At 61.2% G+C, this 19,008-nt stretch overlaps 7 protein-coding genes across 7 annotated transcripts; 4 read left to right on the plus strand and 3 right to left on the minus strand.

Moving 5' to 3' along the window:
• Nucleotides 1–1,089: 1,089 nt before the first annotated feature.
• On the plus strand, nt 1,090–8,595 carry PAN0_004c2348 (protein kinase; the record flags this gene model as incomplete). Its single annotated transcript, XM_014802293.1, has 5 exons — nt 1,090–1,258; nt 1,837–1,985; nt 2,093–2,811; nt 2,924–3,315; nt 3,593–8,595. 5 exons carry the CDS (start codon nt 1,090–1,092, stop codon nt 8,593–8,595), a joined length of 6,432 nt encoding a protein of 2,143 aa, XP_014657779.1.
• A 548-nt stretch (nt 8,596–9,143) lies between these two features.
• On the minus strand, nt 9,144–10,088 carry PAN0_004d2349 (uncharacterized protein; the record flags this gene model as incomplete). Its single annotated transcript, XM_014802294.1, has 1 exon — nt 9,144–10,088. One exon carries the CDS (start codon nt 10,086–10,088, stop codon nt 9,144–9,146), a length of 945 nt encoding a protein of 314 aa, XP_014657780.1.
• A 2,301-nt stretch (nt 10,089–12,389) lies between these two features.
• On the plus strand, nt 12,390–13,952 carry PAN0_004c2350 (translation factor; the record flags this gene model as incomplete). The annotated part of the gene is made up of 1 exon (XM_014802295.1): nt 12,390–13,952. The coding sequence occupies one exon, from the start codon at nt 12,390–12,392 to the stop codon at nt 13,950–13,952; it is 1,563 nt and encodes a 520-aa protein (XP_014657781.1).
• Nucleotides 13,953–14,270: 318 nt separating this feature from the next.
• Nucleotides 14,271–15,062, plus strand: PAN0_004c2351 (glutathione S-transferase C-terminal-like protein; the record flags this gene model as incomplete). The annotated part of the gene is made up of 1 exon (XM_014802296.1): nt 14,271–15,062. The coding sequence occupies one exon, from the start codon at nt 14,271–14,273 to the stop codon at nt 15,060–15,062; it is 792 nt and encodes a 263-aa protein (XP_014657782.1).
• Nucleotides 15,063–15,185: 123 nt separating this feature from the next.
• PAN0_004d2352 (DUF1242-domain-containing protein) lies at nt 15,186–15,981 on the minus strand (the record flags this gene model as incomplete). Its single annotated transcript, XM_014802297.1, has 5 exons — nt 15,186–15,250; nt 15,326–15,360; nt 15,431–15,540; nt 15,629–15,787; nt 15,907–15,981. 5 exons carry the CDS (start codon nt 15,979–15,981, stop codon nt 15,186–15,188), a joined length of 444 nt encoding a protein of 147 aa, XP_014657783.1.
• Nucleotides 15,982–16,094: 113 nt separating this feature from the next.
• On the plus strand, nt 16,095–18,410 carry PAN0_004c2353 (terpene synthase; the record flags this gene model as incomplete). The annotated part of the gene is made up of 3 exons (XM_014802298.1): nt 16,095–17,963; nt 18,047–18,242; nt 18,328–18,410. 3 exons carry the CDS (start codon nt 16,095–16,097, stop codon nt 18,408–18,410), a joined length of 2,148 nt encoding a protein of 715 aa, XP_014657784.1.
• A 67-nt stretch (nt 18,411–18,477) lies between these two features.
• Nucleotides 18,478–18,936, minus strand: PAN0_004d2354 (uncharacterized protein; the record flags this gene model as incomplete). Its single annotated transcript, XM_014802299.1, has 1 exon — nt 18,478–18,936. One exon carries the CDS (start codon nt 18,934–18,936, stop codon nt 18,478–18,480), a length of 459 nt encoding a protein of 152 aa, XP_014657785.1.
• Nucleotides 18,937–19,008: the final 72 nt, after the last annotated feature.

Genomic DNA, 19,008 nt, shown 5'->3' on the forward strand with positions numbered 1-19,008 from the left:
GCTAATGAGAGGCGATCGTGAGCTAGGCCGGCGAATGGAGAAGCTGGGGTGGGCTTCTGTCGTTCCGATCCAAGCTTTCGATAGCGACGTCCTTCGCCACGATCGCAGGGCGTAGTAGAGTGGCCATCCAAATGAGCTGCTTTGACGAAGCGGACAATATGCTAGCGCAAGCCCACCTTGATTGCAGCCAACTTATGGCTGGATTTGGTGGGAGATGTCAAGAGGAGCCGATTAGACTAGCATGGAGGGCGGGCCAGGACCGATCGTAAGCATGCAGTGCCTCAATGCAGGTAGCTTGGCGCCTCGACCCATGACAATCGCCGACCAAAAGGCTTCGGGAAGCGCCGCCGCCCTTTGGTCAACGCGTTTGAAATTGGTCGGCAGGCGTCCGAATGGCGAGGGTGCTTCGAAAGAATGGTCGAGGCTGCAGACGCGCTTCTCCTGCTGCTGCTGCCGTCGGAGGCAGGGCAGGGCAGGGCAGGGCAGGGCAGGGCAAGACCAACGCCTAGCCGAGCTCGTGCTGGTCGGGGCGAGGCCGTATCGGCAGGGCCCGACGGACGTTTGCAAGTGCGCTCGCTCAGGGGTCTTCGCTTGCTTGCCTCGCGGCCAAGTTTGTTGCGAATAAGTTTGTGGTGCACGCGCCCTGAGCGTGTCTCGGTGGAAGCGGCGAGAGCGACCAGAGACAGATCTCGCTTGACGCGCCTGTCAAAAAGTCACCACCCAACGGGACCCTTTTTGCCGTCACGCCCCTCTGCCCGCTTGGCTCGCGGAAATTTTTGGCGGCGTCGCGCGGGGGCCTCGGTCGGATCGACCGGTCGTGATCATGAAGGCACGGTCTGTGCATGCTGCATCTTCTGCCGAAACGCCCAACCGCTTCGCTTGACCAGGCGCCTGCCAGTGACTCGAAAAACGAGACTCTAAACCTTGATCGTGCAGCTCAGCTAGGCCTCACCCGCACGCACGCACGCACGCACGCACGCACGGCCAGGCAGGCAGACAGCCGGCCTCGCCCGACGATGGCCAAGCCGAGCGCGATGCAAGAGTGCAAGACCGGCCGACGATCGGCAAGACAGGTGGGCGGCGCGAAACATGAATGCCACCAAGCGCCAGCATATGAAGCCGTCTGCGGCTGGGCGTGGCACTCTTGGCATCGAACGATTCGAACGACTCGAACGCATCCAAAGGAGGGCAGCCTCGACCAGCGACATGGGTCGTCGCAACGGAATCCGAAAAACCACTTCCGCAAAATGGGTGCACGGTATGGCTCGAGTATCGTGCTGAGTGCGCATGCCAACACGGACCGATCCATCGTCCCCGCGTCCCATGGCCGCTCTCTCCCGCGTTCCAATCTCGATCCACCATCACCTTTGCGAGCATGCTCACGACGTTATCCTGTCATCTTTTTGTGCCTTGTTGGAGGTTTGTCGAGGTTGCAGTGCCTGGCAGGGATGGTGAGAGCCCTTGTGGCATGAATTTTGGTCGGCTGCATGTGATGATACTGCATGGCCAGGGGGTTCAGCCTATTGTGTTCACGGCTGCTGTTTTTTTTCCCGTCCCCGACCGACTTTTCTGGACCCGCGCGCGCGCGGGGCGGAGGCGGATGGCCAAGCGAGGCAACCGATCCCTCGACGGATTCCGGCTGCAGCGGACAAAGAAGACGGCGCATCCAACTGCCTTGACCCCTGATACCGGCTCTTCTGCGGACCTTTTTTTTCTTTTTCTTTCTTTTTCAAATATTTATTTTCATGTGATTTTGTGGGTGGGTGGGTGCAGAGAGAGGAGGTGCGCGCGCGCGCTTTTGCTTTGGGTGGAAGTGCGTGTTTCAGCGAACAAAAGAGTCCAGGGTGCAGCAGGCGCAAGCAAGCGAGAGAGCAGGTGCTGCTGCTGCTGCTGCTGGTGCTTGGAGGCTGCAGTTCGGATCGAGCGCAGCATCGGTGCTCTGCTCCGAGCCCACTTTTTTTGAGGTGGTGTTGTGGCTCGACTGCGTGCGTTGGCAGTGTTGCTCCACCTGCCAAGTCGAGAAGCCATCCCGTCTGTCCGCCTGCTGCTACAGCCATGCTGCTGATCCCGAAGCATTTTCCGCCAAACGCAGCCTCGGTGCGCCTCGTCGTCGTCGTCCACCTCGGCACGCCAGTCCGCCTCCGCCTCGCTTGTCTGCCTTGGCCCCTCCCCCCTCCCCCCCCCCCGCCCCCCCGGATCGAGCGCAGCATCGGTGCTCTGCTCCGAGCCCACTTTTTTTGAGGTGGTGTTGTGGCTCGACTGCGTGCGTTGGCAGTGTTGCTCCACCTGCCAAGTCGAGAAGCCATCCCGTCTGTCCGCCTGCTGCTACAGCCATGCTGCTGATCCCGAAGCATTTTCCGCCAAACGCAGCCTCGGTGCGCCTCGTCGTCGTCGTCCACCTCGGCACGCCAGTCCGCCTCCGCCTCGCTTGTCTGCCTTGGCCCTCTCCCCGACACCACCGGCCCCTCTCGCCCCCGCATCACATCGCATCGCATCGCCACCTCCTCCCCCTCTTCCTCCCTCTACCACCTCACTCTCCTCGTTCCGGGACGCTTGCATCCACCAACGCGGTCGGCAGCTTCTACACACGCTCGCCCTCTCGCCTCGCCTCACCACACCTCTCCGCTCGCCCGCTCTCCCGCCTCCACCACGGGCCTCTCGACGTGCATCTAGCATCTTTGTCGTCGTCACCGTCTCCACCATCTCCTTCATCGCCGCCACCATCTCTGTCGTCGTAGAGCCGGCTCGCATCGCCCTCCACATCCTTCGCAAGCGCCGTCAACACGTTCGCGGCCAGCACACTTCGGCTTCGTCTTGCTGCACCTGCATACACAGTTGGCCTGCCTGTCGACCAGCATCTCATTACATACAGTTTCTTCGCCTTCTGCCGATTTTGCAACCTTGTGGTTGAGTGCTGCTGCAGGCAAGGTTTGAACGTGACGTTTGGCTCGTCGGACGCGTCCGGTCGTAACTTGCGCCAAGCTCTGCCGCATGCACTGGCGTCCAAAAACAGCCACTTTGCACCCGTCAACCTCGAGCTAGATTGCCCAACAGCGCCCTCTCTCATCACCCCTCGCCGATTCAGCCGTCCCTGCATATCTCATTTGCATCCCATCCAGCCTCGCTCGCGCCTCATCTGCCATTACCGAAGGCCGCACGTCCATGCTCCAAGCCCGCGCAGACCGGCCTTTCATCCCGTTCTAGCCGCTCGTCTTTGGCATCGTCACACTTGCGCGCGCTCACAATCGGCACGATCGACACTTTCACCCGCCATCGTCAAGCTTGAGCTTATTTGGCATCGACACTCACGGCTTGGTAAGTGCCATCCCTTCCAATCCCTGACACCGCTGCCTCGCCTCCCTTCCATTCGCAGGCCAAACCCTAATCGTAGGCGTCCTTTTCTCCCTACCATACTTTGGCCTAGCCAGCTCAACAACTGGCCGCGCTCTTCCAGCTCGTCAACAGACCCTTAGAGGGCAGGGATGATGGCCATTTGAGACTCCTTTTGGATCCTCCGTCCGCAAGCCCCACATCCCCCCTTCCTTTCCCACTTGCCACCGTCGTGCTCTTTCTACTATGGCTGCGGCAACAGCCACAATCATGCCATCCGCCGCGGACCTGGTCAACATGGACCTTCGCTCCACAGACATGCACCGAATCCCGCCAAAGGGCTTCGCAGACGCCAGCGTCACCAAGACCAAGCCGTTGCGCTCGCAAAAGTCGGTGCCTTCGCCGTCATCATCCCCCGCAAAGCAGTTCCGTCCTCGCTCCGCTCAGCAATCGCCCTCGATCCCACATCGTCGCGTCTACAACATCGACAGCGATCACTCGGCCATCGAAGCCGGCTCCAGCATCTCGGACGACCGATCCGTCGCCGCTTCGCTTCCACACTCTCCCCCACTTTCCACCACTTCGCCACCGAGGTCGCCGGCTCATCTCGCCGTGCCCTTGCCGCACGCGCACTCGGGCTCGCCCACGCGCCCCTTGGCTCACAAAAAGTCTTCCGAGCGCAGGAGCAAAGCGACGCGGAACCAGCACCTCACCAACCTAGAGGCAGCATCCCTTTCCACCCCGGAGCTCCATCTCGCTTCGGACCCTATGCTCGACACCCAGGAGCCATCCTTCTTGCGCAGGCTCGGTCGCAACTCGCGCACCCAATCCAATGACGCCATGTCCAACACCGGCAGCGAAGGGGTTCCGTCCAGCCACAGCCACGGCCGCACCAACAGCTACAACGCCGTCAAGCCCGGCCTCGCATACGCCAGCTTTGGTGCCGCCATGAGCGCCGTGGAATCGCACACCGAGGGCTCACCCAACCTCGCCGTGCCCGGAATGCTGCGCTCGCGCAAGCAGAGCAATGCCACCATCCGCAGCGCAGATTCGTCCGCCACCGCCTCGGCTTGGACACGCGACAACGTCAGTACTGACACGCTTAGCCCGCCTGCGAACCACGACGCTCGCTCTATCTCCTCTTCCTCCTCAACCAAAGCTTCAGCCGGCAAAACCAAGGCTCTGGGCGGGACGTGGTTCCGACGCAGCCGGAAAGAGGGCAAGGGCGAATCGTTCCGAGCGGCGGCGAGCTCAGCGAACCAAGGCGTCGCCGATGCATGGACGGCCGACTCTGCCAGCCAAGTGTCGCAGCAGCCTAGCGAGACGAGTGCGGCGACCGCAGGCTCGGGCACCACCTTGCTCACCGAGAGCAATGTTACCTCGCTCTCGGCCACCACCGATGTGTCTTTCGGCATGGCCGACCTCGCCTCGCCTCAAGCCGCGCTCGACAGCATTCGCAAATCGCGATCGTTCATGATCCGAGAACTCAGCCGCCTCTCCGACGTGGATCGAGGCCTGGACCGCGAGAGGATCTCCCAACTTGACTCGCAGATGAACGCCGAATCCCCCGACGCCGGTGTCGAGGCTTCGCGTTTCTGGCACAGCATCGCAGATGGAGTGCTGCTCTGTCTCCTTGCCAACCGGCTGCGACCGGCTAGCGTGGATCGAATCGACCGCAGAGACCTCGAGTGGGTCAAGGCGGACAACATCTCGAGGTTTCTGAGGGCAGCGCGCGACCACCTGGGCCTTCGATCCAAGGACCTCTTCCAGACATTTGATCTCACCGATGGCACTGTAGAGGGTCTTCTACGCGTCGTGCACACGCTGCAGGCCACCGAAAAGGTGATGAAGCGCAATTCCAGGGTCGCCGCACGAGCGGCAGCTGTCAAGATCGAGCCGCGCACCACATCCATGACGCCACCCTCGACGCCACGCGCACACGACCGCAAGCCACTCTCCATGGGCACCGGCGATCTGGAACGTCTTGCCAGCAGCTCGGAGTTGTCACTCAACGACGATACGCCCAAACGGACGATGCTCACCATCCAGCAGAATCGGCGCGAGGCGGAGCGCATCCTCATGGGCGCGACCGAGCTCTCGCGATCGCAGGGCTCGTCTGCCGACAGCAACCGACGCTCGCTCGAACTCAGCCGCAGCAAACAGAAGGGCGCATCCATCACGTTTGCAGACTCGGTCAAGCAGGTTAGCTACACCGGAGACGAGGAGGGTCGCATGCCCTACCGCGACCGCAAGCTCAGCGAATCGGCCATCAGCCTCACGGGCGTGGCCGAGGAGCCCGAAGACGGCGCTGCGGGCAATGCCGAGGCTCTGCCGACGCTCGACAGCTTTTCCAGCTCCCAGTCCAACCCTCTTGAGCGCGTTCAATGCCGACGAGGCAGCAGCGAGTCTGACAAGTCCAGCAAGGGCTTCCCTGTGAGAGCCGCGCCTTTGGCTCGCAGCACCTCTCAGAAGCGCATCAGCCAAGAACTGGCGCTCGGGCAGCTTCCGAGGGCCGTGATCGGATCGACCGAAAACCTCGACGACTACATCTCTGCATCGGGCGGAAGTCCGTCTCGTCATGCTCCTACCCGACGTCACAGCGCGCGTCTCTATCCTGGGCCGTCGCTGCTGAATCCCTCGCGCGAGTCTCTGCTCAACCTTGGCGCCCAGTCCAACGGAGAAGCCGACACTCCGCCCTCGGCCCGCGTGCCCTTCCCGCGTGGTGCCAACGACTCGCCTGGCGCACGTCGGATGGCCCGTCACCTCTCGATGAACGCCGGCAGCGTCGACTCTTTCTCGCTCACATCCAGCACCTCCACCGCCACCACCGGCAGCAGCTCGCCCAAGATCACCACGCGACCTCAGTTCCGTCACATGCGATACTCCTCCGACCTGCATCTGCCTCTTTTCGGCCGACCGATGTCCAATGGCCCGCGCTCGCCCGATCCTTCCAGCGACGAACGCTCGTTCATCTCGACCTCTCGCAGCCGCTTCGACTCCGAGATCGGCTCGATCTACACCAACACCCTCGGCAGCTTCACCGCGGATGACAGCGCCTCGGCTGTGACCAAGGCCAGTCGCGATGCAACGGGCCCCAAGCACAAGCTCGTCGTCACAGAGGCGGGCAAGGCGAATGTCACCTATCAGCTCGGCAACTGCATCGGCCGTGGTCAGTTCGGATCCGTGTATCGTGCACTCAACCTCAACTCGGGCCAGATGGTCGCCGTCAAGCGCATCAAGCTCGACGGCCGCAGCGACGACGAGGTCACCGAGCTCATGGGCGAAGTCGACCTGCTCAAGAGCCTCAGCCATCCGAGCGTAGTCAAGTACGAAGGCCTCGTGCGTGGTCCCGACGTCGTCTCCATCATCCTCGAGTATGTCGAGAACGGCTCGCTCCTTCACACGCTCAAAGCATTCGGCAACTTTCCGGAGAAGCTCGTCGCAAGCTACGTGGTCAAGATCCTCGAGGGGCTCAACTACCTCCACGAGCAGAATGTGGTGCATTGCGATCTCAAGGCGGCCAACATCTTGACCACCAAGAACGGCAACGTCAAGCTGTCCGACTTTGGTGTCTCGCTCAATCTCAAGGCGGTCAAGAAGATGGGCAACAAGAACGACGCGATCGGCACGCCCAACTGGATGGCCCCCGAGGTCATCGAGCTCAAAGGCGTCACCACCGCCGCCGACATCTGGTCGCTCGGATGCACCATCATCGAATTGCTCACCGGCAAGCCTCCGTACTACGACATGCTAGCCATGTCGGCCATGTTCCGCATCGTCGAGGACGACTGCCCTCCCATCCCCGACAAGTGCTCGGATGCCCTGCGCGACCTGCTGCTCCAGTGCTTCAACAAGGATCCCACCAGACGTCCTAGCGCTGAGACGCTCTTCGAGCACGAGTGGATCCGCCAGGTGTGGTCCGGTCACAAGGAGCTGCGGCCGCAGGACAGCGTCCCCTTCCTGAGACGCATCAGTGCCGACATTCGTCGGCTGGATCCTCGCATCTTTGAGAAGGAAGAGACGAGTCCCGTCCAGCCGCCCATGGAGAGGTCCAGCTCGTCTCCGGACAAGACCTTGCAGCGGCCCGGGTTGGAAGCGCTTCGTGCCAACACGTCTCCCGCCGAGTCCTCTGCTGGAACGATCACGGACAAAGCGACAGGCGTCTCGCCCACCACTTCGCCGCCTGCGAATGTGGCGTCCCTCCCCCCCATCGATACGACCTCTGCGCGTCAGCCGGCCAAGGCGATGAGCCCGTCGCCTGCATCTGCTGCGATGCTGTCGCCCGGCGGCGACGCTTCCATGCTCGATCTCAGCCTGGTCGGCGACGAGGAGGCTAAGCCGCATGCGTTTGTCAAGAGCACCTTCAGCAAGGCGGTCGTCTGCAAGATCTGCCGAGAGCCGGTCAAGAAGCACGCCGTGCTGTGCGAAGAGTGTGGCCTCGTGTGCCACGCCCGGTGTGCTGGCAATGCGCCTTCGCCGTGCAATCTGCGGGCGCAGCTGCTTCTCTTCCAGCAACGGGCCTCGTTGGACCAGACGAGTCCAATGTCGTCAGCAGCCCACTTGGCGCCGGTGTCTCCCGTGCTTGGCGGCTTTGCACCTGCTGGGTCGGCGCCGATCAACTTCCGCTTCCCCTTTGGCATGAAGAGGCAGTCCAAGTCGCCGACGATTGAGTCGCAGCCGCAGCTTGGCTTTGGCGCGATCGGTGGTGCGGAGACCGACGGCATCCTGCCGCCCTCGCCGCCGAGCAGCACGGTTGCGCCGATTGGCAAGCCCAGCAAGGACGAAAAGGTACGCAGGCGCCGCATCTCGCTCATTCCAGGTCGCCAGCGATCTCCGTCGCCTCCGCCCGATAGTGCCGAGTCGCTGCAGAGCCCGTACGGCAGCGGCGCGCTCCACGGCGTGCGACGCCACAGCTCGATGAGCTACGGCAGCATCAGCGGTGCCAGCAGCATCTCGAGCGCCGGCGGCGTGATGCCGGGCAACTCGAGCTCGCGAGGTTCGTCGGCGCAACAGCACCAGCAACACGTGCTTGTGGGAACGTCGTCGCCGGCGCTGCCGCTCGAGCAGATGCCGCGTGCGTCGCCGGACCGCTTCCGTCGTCGACTGAGCTCTGGTGTCTATGGTGCTTCCGAGGCGACGCCCGCTGCGCGCAAGGCGACCAAGCCAGGTGTGGCGACGGGCCAGGCGACGCCGACGCCCCAGGCTGCAGTCGAGCGCAAAAAATCACGACGAGTGTCGTCCAAGACGGACTGCATCATCATGTGAATACTCCAGCCCTCTCTGTTACGCTCTCTCACGATCTTGGATCATCACGATTCCGACACGACGCCGTGCTGGGCTCGGGGCTTAATACACGCACTCGAGCCTGGCGCAGAAGACGAAGGCGTTGTTGCGTCTTTGCGCACCGTCACGACGCACGGTGGCTGAACTACGCACCCCCGCTGCACAAGCATTCGCATCGTTTGCTTGTGCCGTGGAATGATACCAAACGCTTTTGCATGCTGCATCTCACGTTTCTTGTTTTCTTCTCGTTCGTACGCACACACTTTCATGCTTTGTATGCAATCATCTTTCCCTTTCACACGTGCATGCCACAGTCTGACCAAGGCGTCTGGTGCGCGAAAGCATGCGGATTAAGACGGGCCGACGGCAGAAGGGGGGCAGCTACAAAACAGAGATGAGAGAAGCCGAAGCGACGAGGCAGAAAGCATAAAGGCTAGATATATAGCGTGGCGCGGGCCGAAGAAGGCAGTGGCCACTTGTAGAAGCAGGGGAGACAAAGGTAGTCCGTGAAATGATATCGAGGCAGGGCTCTACTTGGAGCTCTTCTTGGAGAGGAACGAGGTCTGGGACTGGTCGTAGTCTTTATTCTGGTACATGAGGTGATGTTGCTGATGTTGCGGGCTCGTCGGATAGTGGAGATCCTGCTGCGATGCAAATGGATTTGGATGGCCGTACTGTGGGTACTGTGGCGCTGGTGATCCCTCTCTGTAGTATCCGGTGGTGGCGTGCATGGCATTGGGATTGGCATTGGCGCCGCCCAGGTCGGGCGTGTGCTTGTAGTACTGGGTACCTCTGCGCGTCGAGGCATAGTTGGCCTGTTCCGACTCGAGCACGGGGTCTCTGGGTAGCGGTCTTGCCTCCTGCAGCTTCAAGCCGGGCACGAGTCTTGCCATGTAGCTGCCTCCTGCGGGCACACCTGCATGTGGCATGCCGTGGTTGAGATCCAGACTCTCGTTTTCAAACTTTTGCGCCTTCTCCTTCTTCCGCCTGTACATCATGCCTCCCACCAGCAGCAGGACGAGCGCGACAAACGCCGCCAGCACAATGCCGATGATGGTGGCCACCATGTTCTTCTGCTTGGCGGTCGCGCGGGAATTTTCTTCTTGACGAAGACAGGTGGTGTTGCCCATGGGGTTGGCCTGAACGATGGCCGACGCCGTGACCAGGGCGGTCTGCTTGGGGCTCGTTTGATCCGTCACGGTGATGATGGCGGTGGCATTGGCGACGAGGTCGACCGAGTCCCAGGTGACGAGGTTGACGCCCTTGTCGACGCGCGCACGGAAGACGAGCTTGTGGGAGTCCGAGTCGCGGCCTTCGATGGTGTAGTTGCCCTTGGCAAGCACGCGGATGTCGGCCGGCTCGCACGAGTACAGCGCCGGCACGTTGATCAATGCCGCTGCAGCGAAAGAAGATTCGGCAACGATTACGGCGAGGGCGCCGAGCGCCGCCCACGCAATCGAGTTGGCAATGCGCATGGTGTTGGTGGCACCGACGCTAGATGAAGTTGTTGAGTAGGGGGTGGGAGGAGGGATCTAGGGTAGGCGGGGCGTATATGGTGGAGATGAAGGAAAGAGAGAGAAGAGGAGGAGAAATGATGTATGGCTGGCGGTTGTTGGGAGGTCGCGAGACGCAGTCACGAGCTCGGAGGTTGATGGGGGAGCGGCTAGGCTATGGATCGCAGCATCACCCGGGTAAGGAGACCAGAGTCGAGCTAAGGCGAGCTGCAGCTGTCGCGACTCGGCGGTGGGGCGAGGAGGTGGTGCGGTGGGCTTTGAGCGCGTCTGCTGTTCAGTAGGTTAGCTGTTGCTGTCGCGTCTCGTCTCGTCTCTGAATGGTGGGATGAAAGCAGCGGTTGCGGAGATGAAACGGCGGTTTGGGGAGTGCATATCTCCAGCCTAGGCTCTGGTCCGAGAAGGGGAATCGATCGGCCTGCCTCCGAAGCCGCAGCTGCAGCAGCAGCAGCCGCCGCCACTAAGCTCCGCTGGCTACACCGCGCTCGGGAGACCCGACGACAGCGGTGACGAGTGAAAAAACGAGGCAAAGGAGGGATGACCGGCGGGATCTGCGCTAACGCTGCTGCTGCTGCCGCTGCTTGATGCCTCGGCTGCAGTCGTGCAGCTTTGCGGACCCTTAGCCCTGGCCCTGGCCCTCGCCCTGCCCTGGCCCGCCCTGCGGCCACACTGCCGTGACGCGCGACCACAGCGCTGCAGTCGCTCCGAGCTGGGCCCAAAGGTGCGAGACCCTGGAAGCACTCTCGGCCTGCGAAACGTGGCAATTTTTCGAAAATTGCTTCTTTTTCCCGCTGTTGGGCCCGGCCGGCATGCATTTGATTTGCTTTGCTTCTCTCCCGGTCTCGCCAAAACAAGAGAGCGTTTTGGCTCTGGCCCGAGTATGCAGCCTGCAGCGCATCGCCCGCCCTTTGTTTGACGCTCTCTGGCAGCTGATCTGCTTCTCAGCGCCGAGCCCACCATCGCATCTCCGGAGACTCTAGCGCGCTCCAATCATTCGCGGAGAAACCAGCGAGTCTCGCGTGCCAGCAGAACCGCAAATTCGGTTGGCAGTCGCTATCTTTGCCAGCCCACCGTCGGTCTCATGTTTCGGGTCACCTGAATGCAGTCTACGCGGATGCTGTTTGCAGTGCTCTTGTGGCTGTGGCTGTGACTATAGCATACAGAGATCATCGCTGCACGATCTCTGCAAGCCACGCCGGTATCAAGTGTTCTATAGGCCGTCTTGGCTCGCTGTACCGGTGCGGGAAGGATCAACACGACGCGCGTCGGTGCCAAGAACAGCTCGCTTTTTTTTGCTAGAAGCGACGTTCGGGAACACGCACGAGCGTGCATGCATGACTCTGCCACTCTGGCTGTTGGTGTCGACCGACTTGCTTGCTGCTGCTTGAATTGGACAGCTTCGGGCATGCAGCCCGCAGCTCGGAATTCGCCCTCGTCTTCCATCCAGCCAAGCAAAGGCACGTCGGTGGCGCACAGTTTTGCCTGGCTCTATGCCGCCGACCGAAAAGCCAGCAGAGGGAGGTCCCAGAAAGGAAGCCTTGGCCGAGCCTGCCCCTCTCCACTGCTGCCGACATGCAGGTGTTGTCTGCCAAGCCTGTCATGTGCTCGATTCCACGAGCGGTAGAGATCGTCGGTACCTTCCCTCGCTTCCATCGTCACTCTTTTGCTTATCCCGCGACGCCACTGCAGTCCGGATCGGCTTCGTGTTTTTCAACGCCAGCCGACGCACCGCCATCGAGCCAAGCCACCCCGACGGCTCACATCCGTAGGTCGCCCAGACAGGACCATCTTTCGCGGGATGATCACTCGAGTTTGAAGGCTGAATGCACAATCATCTCGGGCTCGACAGCCAGCTGCTGCTCGTCTGTCTTCCAGGCGTCACATCCGAGCCCCGCTCAAGGACGGATCGGCCTCGGAGTCGAGGCTCGAATATTTAGCTCTCCGCCTCGTCGCTTGCCTTTTTTTTCCCCCACACCCGCCGCCAGCCAGCCAGCCAGCCAGCCAGCCAGCCAGCCAGCCAAAGAAAGGCGCGTCGAAAAATGGCAAAATGTACTCTGAGCCGCTCTGACACGATTGAGAAGAAAAAAAAAACTCCACATCGAGAAGGCTTGGCTGCTGCAAACTTTTTGGGGACCGGTTTGAGTTTAAAGATTTCATTCAAGCTCTTTGGCAGCATGACTCTTCCTCACCGACAATCACAATCGCCTCCTCGCAGCGAACCGACGCTGCAGCGCCACCTCACAGCACGCTTGCTCTCGGGAGCTCATGCGATTTGGACTGATCCCGGAATCGCTCTTCTCCGTACCGCGGCCGCACGCTCTGCTTCTGCAGCGCATCAGCCGGACGCTTTGCACCATGACTTCGTCCGACACGCACTCGCTCGGCTATCCCGACTGCACCTTCCGCACCGAGCTTCTCCCCTGCGATGCCGATGCTTCGGTCACATTTCAAGAGGCGGGTCCGTCTCGCTACGGCGGTGCTGAGCCGCTGACCCGCGCCGAGCCTCACATTGCATCCTCGGTCACCCGCGACAGTCTCGCCGTTGCCGCACGCCATCTTCACTCCGGCCAGCTAGTGTCATTTCCGTCCGAGACCGTGTATGGCTTGGGCGCCAATGCGCTCTCGCAGTCAGCAGCCGCCAAGATTTACGCGGCTAAGAAGAGGCCCGCCGATAACCCGCTCATCGTGCATGTCGCCGACCTCGAGATGCTCGACTCGCTCCTCCCGCCGTCCTACAAGATGAGCGCTGCCTACTCTGCCCTCATCAAGGCGTTTTGGCCCGGTGCACTCACGCTTCTCTTCCCCGTAGACCCGCAGCGTCCAGCCGTGCCTAGTGTGGTGACGTGCGGCCAACCCAGCGTGGCGGTTCGCATGCCGTCGCATCCGATCGCAAGAGCTTTGATCGCCACGTCGCGTCTGCCCATGGCGGGACCCAGCGCCAACGCCTCAGGACGTCCATCGCCCACCACAGCAGCACACGTCATGCGCGATCTGGGCGGACAGCTCGATACCAACGAGGCGGAACCACGCGGAAGGCTTCAGTACATTCTCGACGGCGGAGCCTGCACTGTAGGCGTCGAGAGCACGGTCGTCGACGGGATATCGGCCGATGACGAGGTTCGGGTGCTGCGGCCGGGTGGAGTGACGGTGGAGCAGATCGCGCAAGTGCTCAACGAGGCCAGGCTGGACACCAAGCTGCGCGTATACGGCAAGGATATGGAGCGCAGTGCACAGCAGGAAAGCAATCCCACCACACCCGGCATGAAGTACAGACACTACTCCCCGACTGCACGCGTCGTCATGCTGCTCCCCGCCACGCTGTTTGCGCGTGCCGTCACCTCGTCGCAGCCGACTGCATCGGCTCGAGTGGTCGACTCGCTCATCGAGTCTCCACCCGCCGCACCGCGCTCGTTTGCACACATCATCCATGACCAACTCAGCACACTCGTAACAGGGCCAGCGGGGTCTACGATCAACGTGGGAGTCATGACCTCCTCGGACTCGAACCTTGCCCGACTCATCAGCTCGGCCTCGGAGCCCGCGCCACCAACGGGCACCGATGTGCATCCTCACCTTCTACCCCCACTCGAGCTGTCCGAGCTTCCGGGTGTGCTGGTGCACCGGTTTGATCTCGGGCCGAGTGCGCAGCCTTCGGTGTATGCGCAGCGCATGTTCGACGGCCTGCGCACGCTCGACGAGGGCCCGCTGCACGGCGCCGACAAGTGCGAGCTCATCTTTGTCGAGGCGCTCGATGACTCGGGCGTGGGACTCGCCGTGATGAACAGGCTCAAAAAGGCGGCTAGTGCAACGGTCGTGCTCGATTGCTAGATTGATACCCATCCAATGCCAAGAGCCGTTGAAAGTAGCGAGCGGCTGATGATCTAAAGAAGAAATGACGCAGAAAAAAGGAAAACCAAAAAGGCGACGAGAAATGAAGCAGCAGCGGACGAGCACTGGCCAGTTTTGGCTGACGTGCCTCCACCTTTCGAGAGCACCAAAAGGCGAGATCGAGCGATTTCGTCTGTGCGCCATCCGGCGTTAAGCAGAAGAGTATATAGCCGGGGTGTCACCCAGTCCTTCCTCGCTTCCTCCTTCCATCCGCCCATCCATCCATCCATCACCCCATTCATACACCCACTTTGCAACATGAAGCCCGTCATTCTGTACACTGCTGGTACACCAAACGGCCAAAAAGTTTCGAACTTCACCGAAGAACTCAAGCGCGCCTACCCTTCGTTCGAGGTCGAGTACCAGGCGATCAGCCTGGGCAAGAACGAGCAGAAGGAAGACTGGTTCCTCGCCATCAACCCCAACGGCCGAATTCCGGCTTTGAAGGACCCCAACCGCGGCGACTTTTGCGTATTCGAGACCGCCGCCATCATCCTCTACCTCGAGAAGCATTATGATTCCGACCACATCTTCAGCTGGTCTGACGATGGCGATGGTGTCGACAAACGCTCTGAGGCGATCCAGTGGCTTTTCTTCGTACACGGGGGCATTGGCCCGATGCAGGGCCAAGCTAACCACTTCGTTCGCTATGCTCCCGAGGATATCCCCTATGGAAAGAACCGCTACGTGACCGAAACCAAAAGGCTCTATCAGGTGCTGGACCGCAGGCTGAAGGATCACGACTGGCTGGTGGGCGACAAGTACTCGATCGCCGATATCAACGCGTACCCGTGGCTGCAGTACTACAAGTGGGCTGGTCTCAAGGACGAAGATGTGCCGCAGAGCGTGCGGGACTACATCGACCGGAACTGGGCGCGCGAGGCGGTGCGCGAAGGCATGAAGGTGCCCAACGGCAACACGGACTGGGTCGAGAAGATGCGCAGCCCCGACTTTTTCGAGGTGCACGCCAAGGAGGCCGAGGAGAAGGCCGCACAGGCCTCCAAGTGGATCCAGGACGGAATGAAGAAGGACCGCGAATCCAAGGCCTAGTGCCCTCCATAACTTTGCACACGTCTAGTCGAGAATCTCCACTGTTGTCTCCAACCCAAACTAGTGTGCACGCCAAGAAGTGAGAGACGAGGATCTGTTGCGATTGCTTTTGGTGTTTGCGAGCTAGACGACTTCGTATACCGCCATCACGAGACATGCCAATGACACGTAGGGACTCAACCTCTCGCCTGTCGCGATGAAGGGTGCAATGGTTAGGTGTCAGCGAATGCCTATCGCAAGCACAATTCTGAGTAAGAACTTACCGATGCGGGCCGATTTGAAGAAGACGCCGAGGAATCTGCGACGCAATCAGCAAAGGTGTCAGCATGCGCATACCTGCTGCGTGGGTGGAAGCGCATAAGACGCACCCTTCTTTGTTGCGGTCGATGAGCGCCGGTGCGGTGGCACGCACATAGGTGCATGTGCAGATGATCAGCAGCACCACGCGCAGCAGCGAGTGAAAGTTGAACAGCGCCGACTACAGTTCCAAACAGTGCGAGTTCAAGCGTCAGTCCACGTTTCTTCTTGCACTGAGATGAAGATTGTTGGGGGATTCGAGGACGTACCATCGTCGAACGGCGTTTCCTTTGGGCGTGGAGGGAAGCTGTAAAGCCGGTCGATGCTCGAGTGGGTCGGGTGCGTGCAGTGTTCGAGTCGTGAAGAGCGATGCGTCGGATGCGAGTCGACCAGTCGTAGAGCTCCAAAGAAAAAGTGCCCGCGTATCGCTACTACCGGCGAGAAGGCGTGGGTGGATGTCGACGACGAAGGCGTGTGACAAGGTGGAGTCTGTGCACTGCCAACACCGCAAAAGTCTAGAGTGTTAGGTCGAATGCGGCACACTCACGCGCATGTTGGGCGGCGCTTCGGTGTCACTTTCTGCAGCACTTTGCGCGTGAGGCGCGGCCAATTTCAGAATCATACGACCTTCGAATGCGAAGAACACTTTCCGCTGCCACTCTGGGGTCGATGGCGCATCGGATCCTCGGCACCTTCCGACTCGACCACCACCATCTGAGTCACAGCCCCAACAATATGCCGCCCAACGCTCCTCCGCTCGGCCAGACCGATGCCTCGCGCTGGAGGCTGCGCGTCTCGGACGGCGGCCGACACGTGTGGCACTACCTGCGCGACGATGCCGAGTGCAAGGCATGGCCGCAGTCCATCGAAGACAAGTACTGGCTCGGCCTGCCCACCGAGCTGCCCCAACAACCCGCAGCCAAGACGCCGCTCGACGCCGCCACCAACGGACTCAACTTTTACCGCCACCTCCAGTCCAACGACGGCCACTGGGCGGGCGAGTACGGCGGACCAATGTTCCTGCTGCCCGGCATCATCATCGGCATGTACGTCACCAAGACGCCCATCCCCGAGGAGTGGAAGATCGAGGTGGCGCGCTACCTCTGGAATCGCGCCGACAAGGCCGACGGCGGCTGGGGCATCCACATCGAAGGCTGCTCCACCGTGTTTGGCACGGCGCTCAACTACACGGTGCTGCGCATCGTCGGCGTGCCTGCCGACCACCCGATGATGGTCAAGGCGCGCGGCACGCTGCACAAGCTCGGTGGCGCAGCAGGCATCCCGTCGTGGGGCAAGCTGTGGCTCGCCATCCTCAACTGCTACGAGTGGGAGGGCATGAACCCCATCCCGCCCGAGCTGTGGCTGCTGCCCGACTGGCTGCCCATTCACCCCTGGCGATGGTGGATCCACACGCGCATGGTCTACATCCCCATGGGCTATCTGTGGGGCCGCCGATTCAAGGCGCCACTCGATCCGCTCATCGAGTCGCTGCGCCAGGAGCTGTACGTGCAGCCGTACGAATCCATCAACTGGCCCGCGCAGCGCGGCAACATCGCTCAAGTCGACGTCTTCTACCCACACACCAAGACGCTCAAGGCGCTCATGGGTCTCGTCGGCGCATACGACAACTGCCACATCCCGCCGCTGCGTCGCGCAGGCATCAAGCGCGCCTACGAGCTGCTCGTGCTCGAGGACGAAAACACGAGCTACCAGTGCCTCGGTCCCGTCAACAAGATGCTCAACTACATTGCGCGCTGGGATGTCGAGGGCCACGACAGCCACGCGATGCGCATGCACCGCGAAAAGCTCAAGGACTTTATGTGGATCGGCGCCGAAGGCATGATGATGACCGGCACCAACGGCAGCCAGCTTTGGGACACGTCGTTCATCGCCCAGGCCATGGTGGATTCGGGGCTCGCCGCAGCGGCCGAGAACCGCGAGCTGACCAAGAAGCTGCTGCACTGGCTCGACGAGTGCCAGATCCGCGACAACCCGCGCCACCACGCGTCCTGCTACCGTTTCGCCACCAAGGGCGCCTGGCCCTTCTCGACCAAGGAGCAGGGGTACGTCGTATCCGACTGTACGGGCGAAGGTCTAAAGGCGGTCATTATGCTGCAAGAAAACCTGCCGTACCTGGGCAAGCCGGTGTCACGCGAACGCATGCACGACGCCGTCGACCTGCTGCTCACCATGCAGAATCCCGGCGGCGGCTTTGCGTCGTACGAGACGATCAACGGTCCGGGACTGCTGGAGCTCATCAATCCGGCCGAGGTGTTTGGCGACATTATGATCGAATACGCCTACCCGGAATGCACCACCTCGGTCGTCACGGCGCTGCTCAAGTTCACCAAGATCGACGACTACCGCCAGCACGACATCGCCAAGACCGTCCAGAGCGCGACGCAGTACATCCTCAAGGCGCAGCGCGACGATGGCAGCTGGTTCGGATCGTGGGCCATCTGCTTCACCTACGCCACCATGTTTGCCGTCGAGAGTCTGAGTCTGGCGGGCAACACGTACGACAACAGCGACGCCGTGCGCCGCGCCTGCGACTTCCTCGCCTCCAAGCAGATGGACGACGGCGGCTGGGGTGAGACCTACAAGGTGAGCACCATCGTCATTTTGAGATTTCGAGCAGAGGATGCAGGGGAGCTGACTTTGTTCTTTTCTTTTCGGGGTTGCTGCAGTCGTGTGAAACGGGCGTGTATACGCCGGCAGCCAAGTCGCAGGTGGTGCAGACGGCGTGGGTGGTCATCACGCTGCTGCATGCCAAATACCCGCACACGGAGCGCATCAAGAAGGCGGTGCGCGTCATCATGGACCGCCAGCTGCCCGATGGCTCGTGGGCCCAGGAGCAGATCGAAGGCATCTTCAACCGCAACTGTACGTACCCGAAAAAGCCCACCTTTCGTTAAAAGAGTATCCGTTGAAGCTGACGCCCCATCTTTGTTGCTTTGGGGTGGAACAGGCGCGATCTCGTATCCGAACTACAAGTTCAGCTTTACCATCTGGGCGCTGGGCAAAGCGGCGCGCGAGCTCGACTGGAACTGATCCGCCTCGGTCGGACCAATCTGAACCATCTGCATCTCTTGTCTAGCTTTGTGGCGAGTGTGTCGCATCACTCTGGTGCGGGTTGAGCATCGACGGTGCTTGACGCTTGATCTGTGACGCTGCTTTGCGCTCGAGCCTCGTCCTGCGCATCGATGGTGGTGGATGACTCGACCGCATCGTCTTGCTGCGATGCTGGGATCTGGTTCGGGCTGACGGCGGTCATGTGTGGAATGCCGAGCTTCTCTTCGAGATCGTACCAAGGGTTGCCGACGAACGACTCGTGGAAGAAGCCTGGATGGGGCTGGCCAGGTGCAAGCTGAGGATCGTTGCTCGAGTTGTTCGGCGTGGCTGCTTGCCTACCCTCCCTATGCTGGCCACCCCAACCTCCGCCTCTACCTCTACCTCTACCTCCTCCGCGGCCGCCACGACCGCCACGGCCTCCACCACCGCCACCTCCAGTCGGCCTGTGACCACGAGACGGACCGGACCAGCCTCTTGACCCGGACGATGACGATGTCGAGTCCATAATCAGCTGTATGTGTGCCGTCGTGCACTGATGTCGAGCAGCGAGCGAGTGGATGAAGGCTGCCACGAACGC

The sequence above is a fragment of the Moesziomyces antarcticus genome (assembly GCF_000747765.1).
Source record: "Moesziomyces antarcticus DNA, scaffold: scaffold_v10004, strain JCM 10317, whole genome shotgun sequence".
NCBI classification, from domain to species: domain Eukaryota; kingdom Fungi; phylum Basidiomycota; class Ustilaginomycetes; order Ustilaginales; family Ustilaginaceae; genus Moesziomyces; species Moesziomyces antarcticus.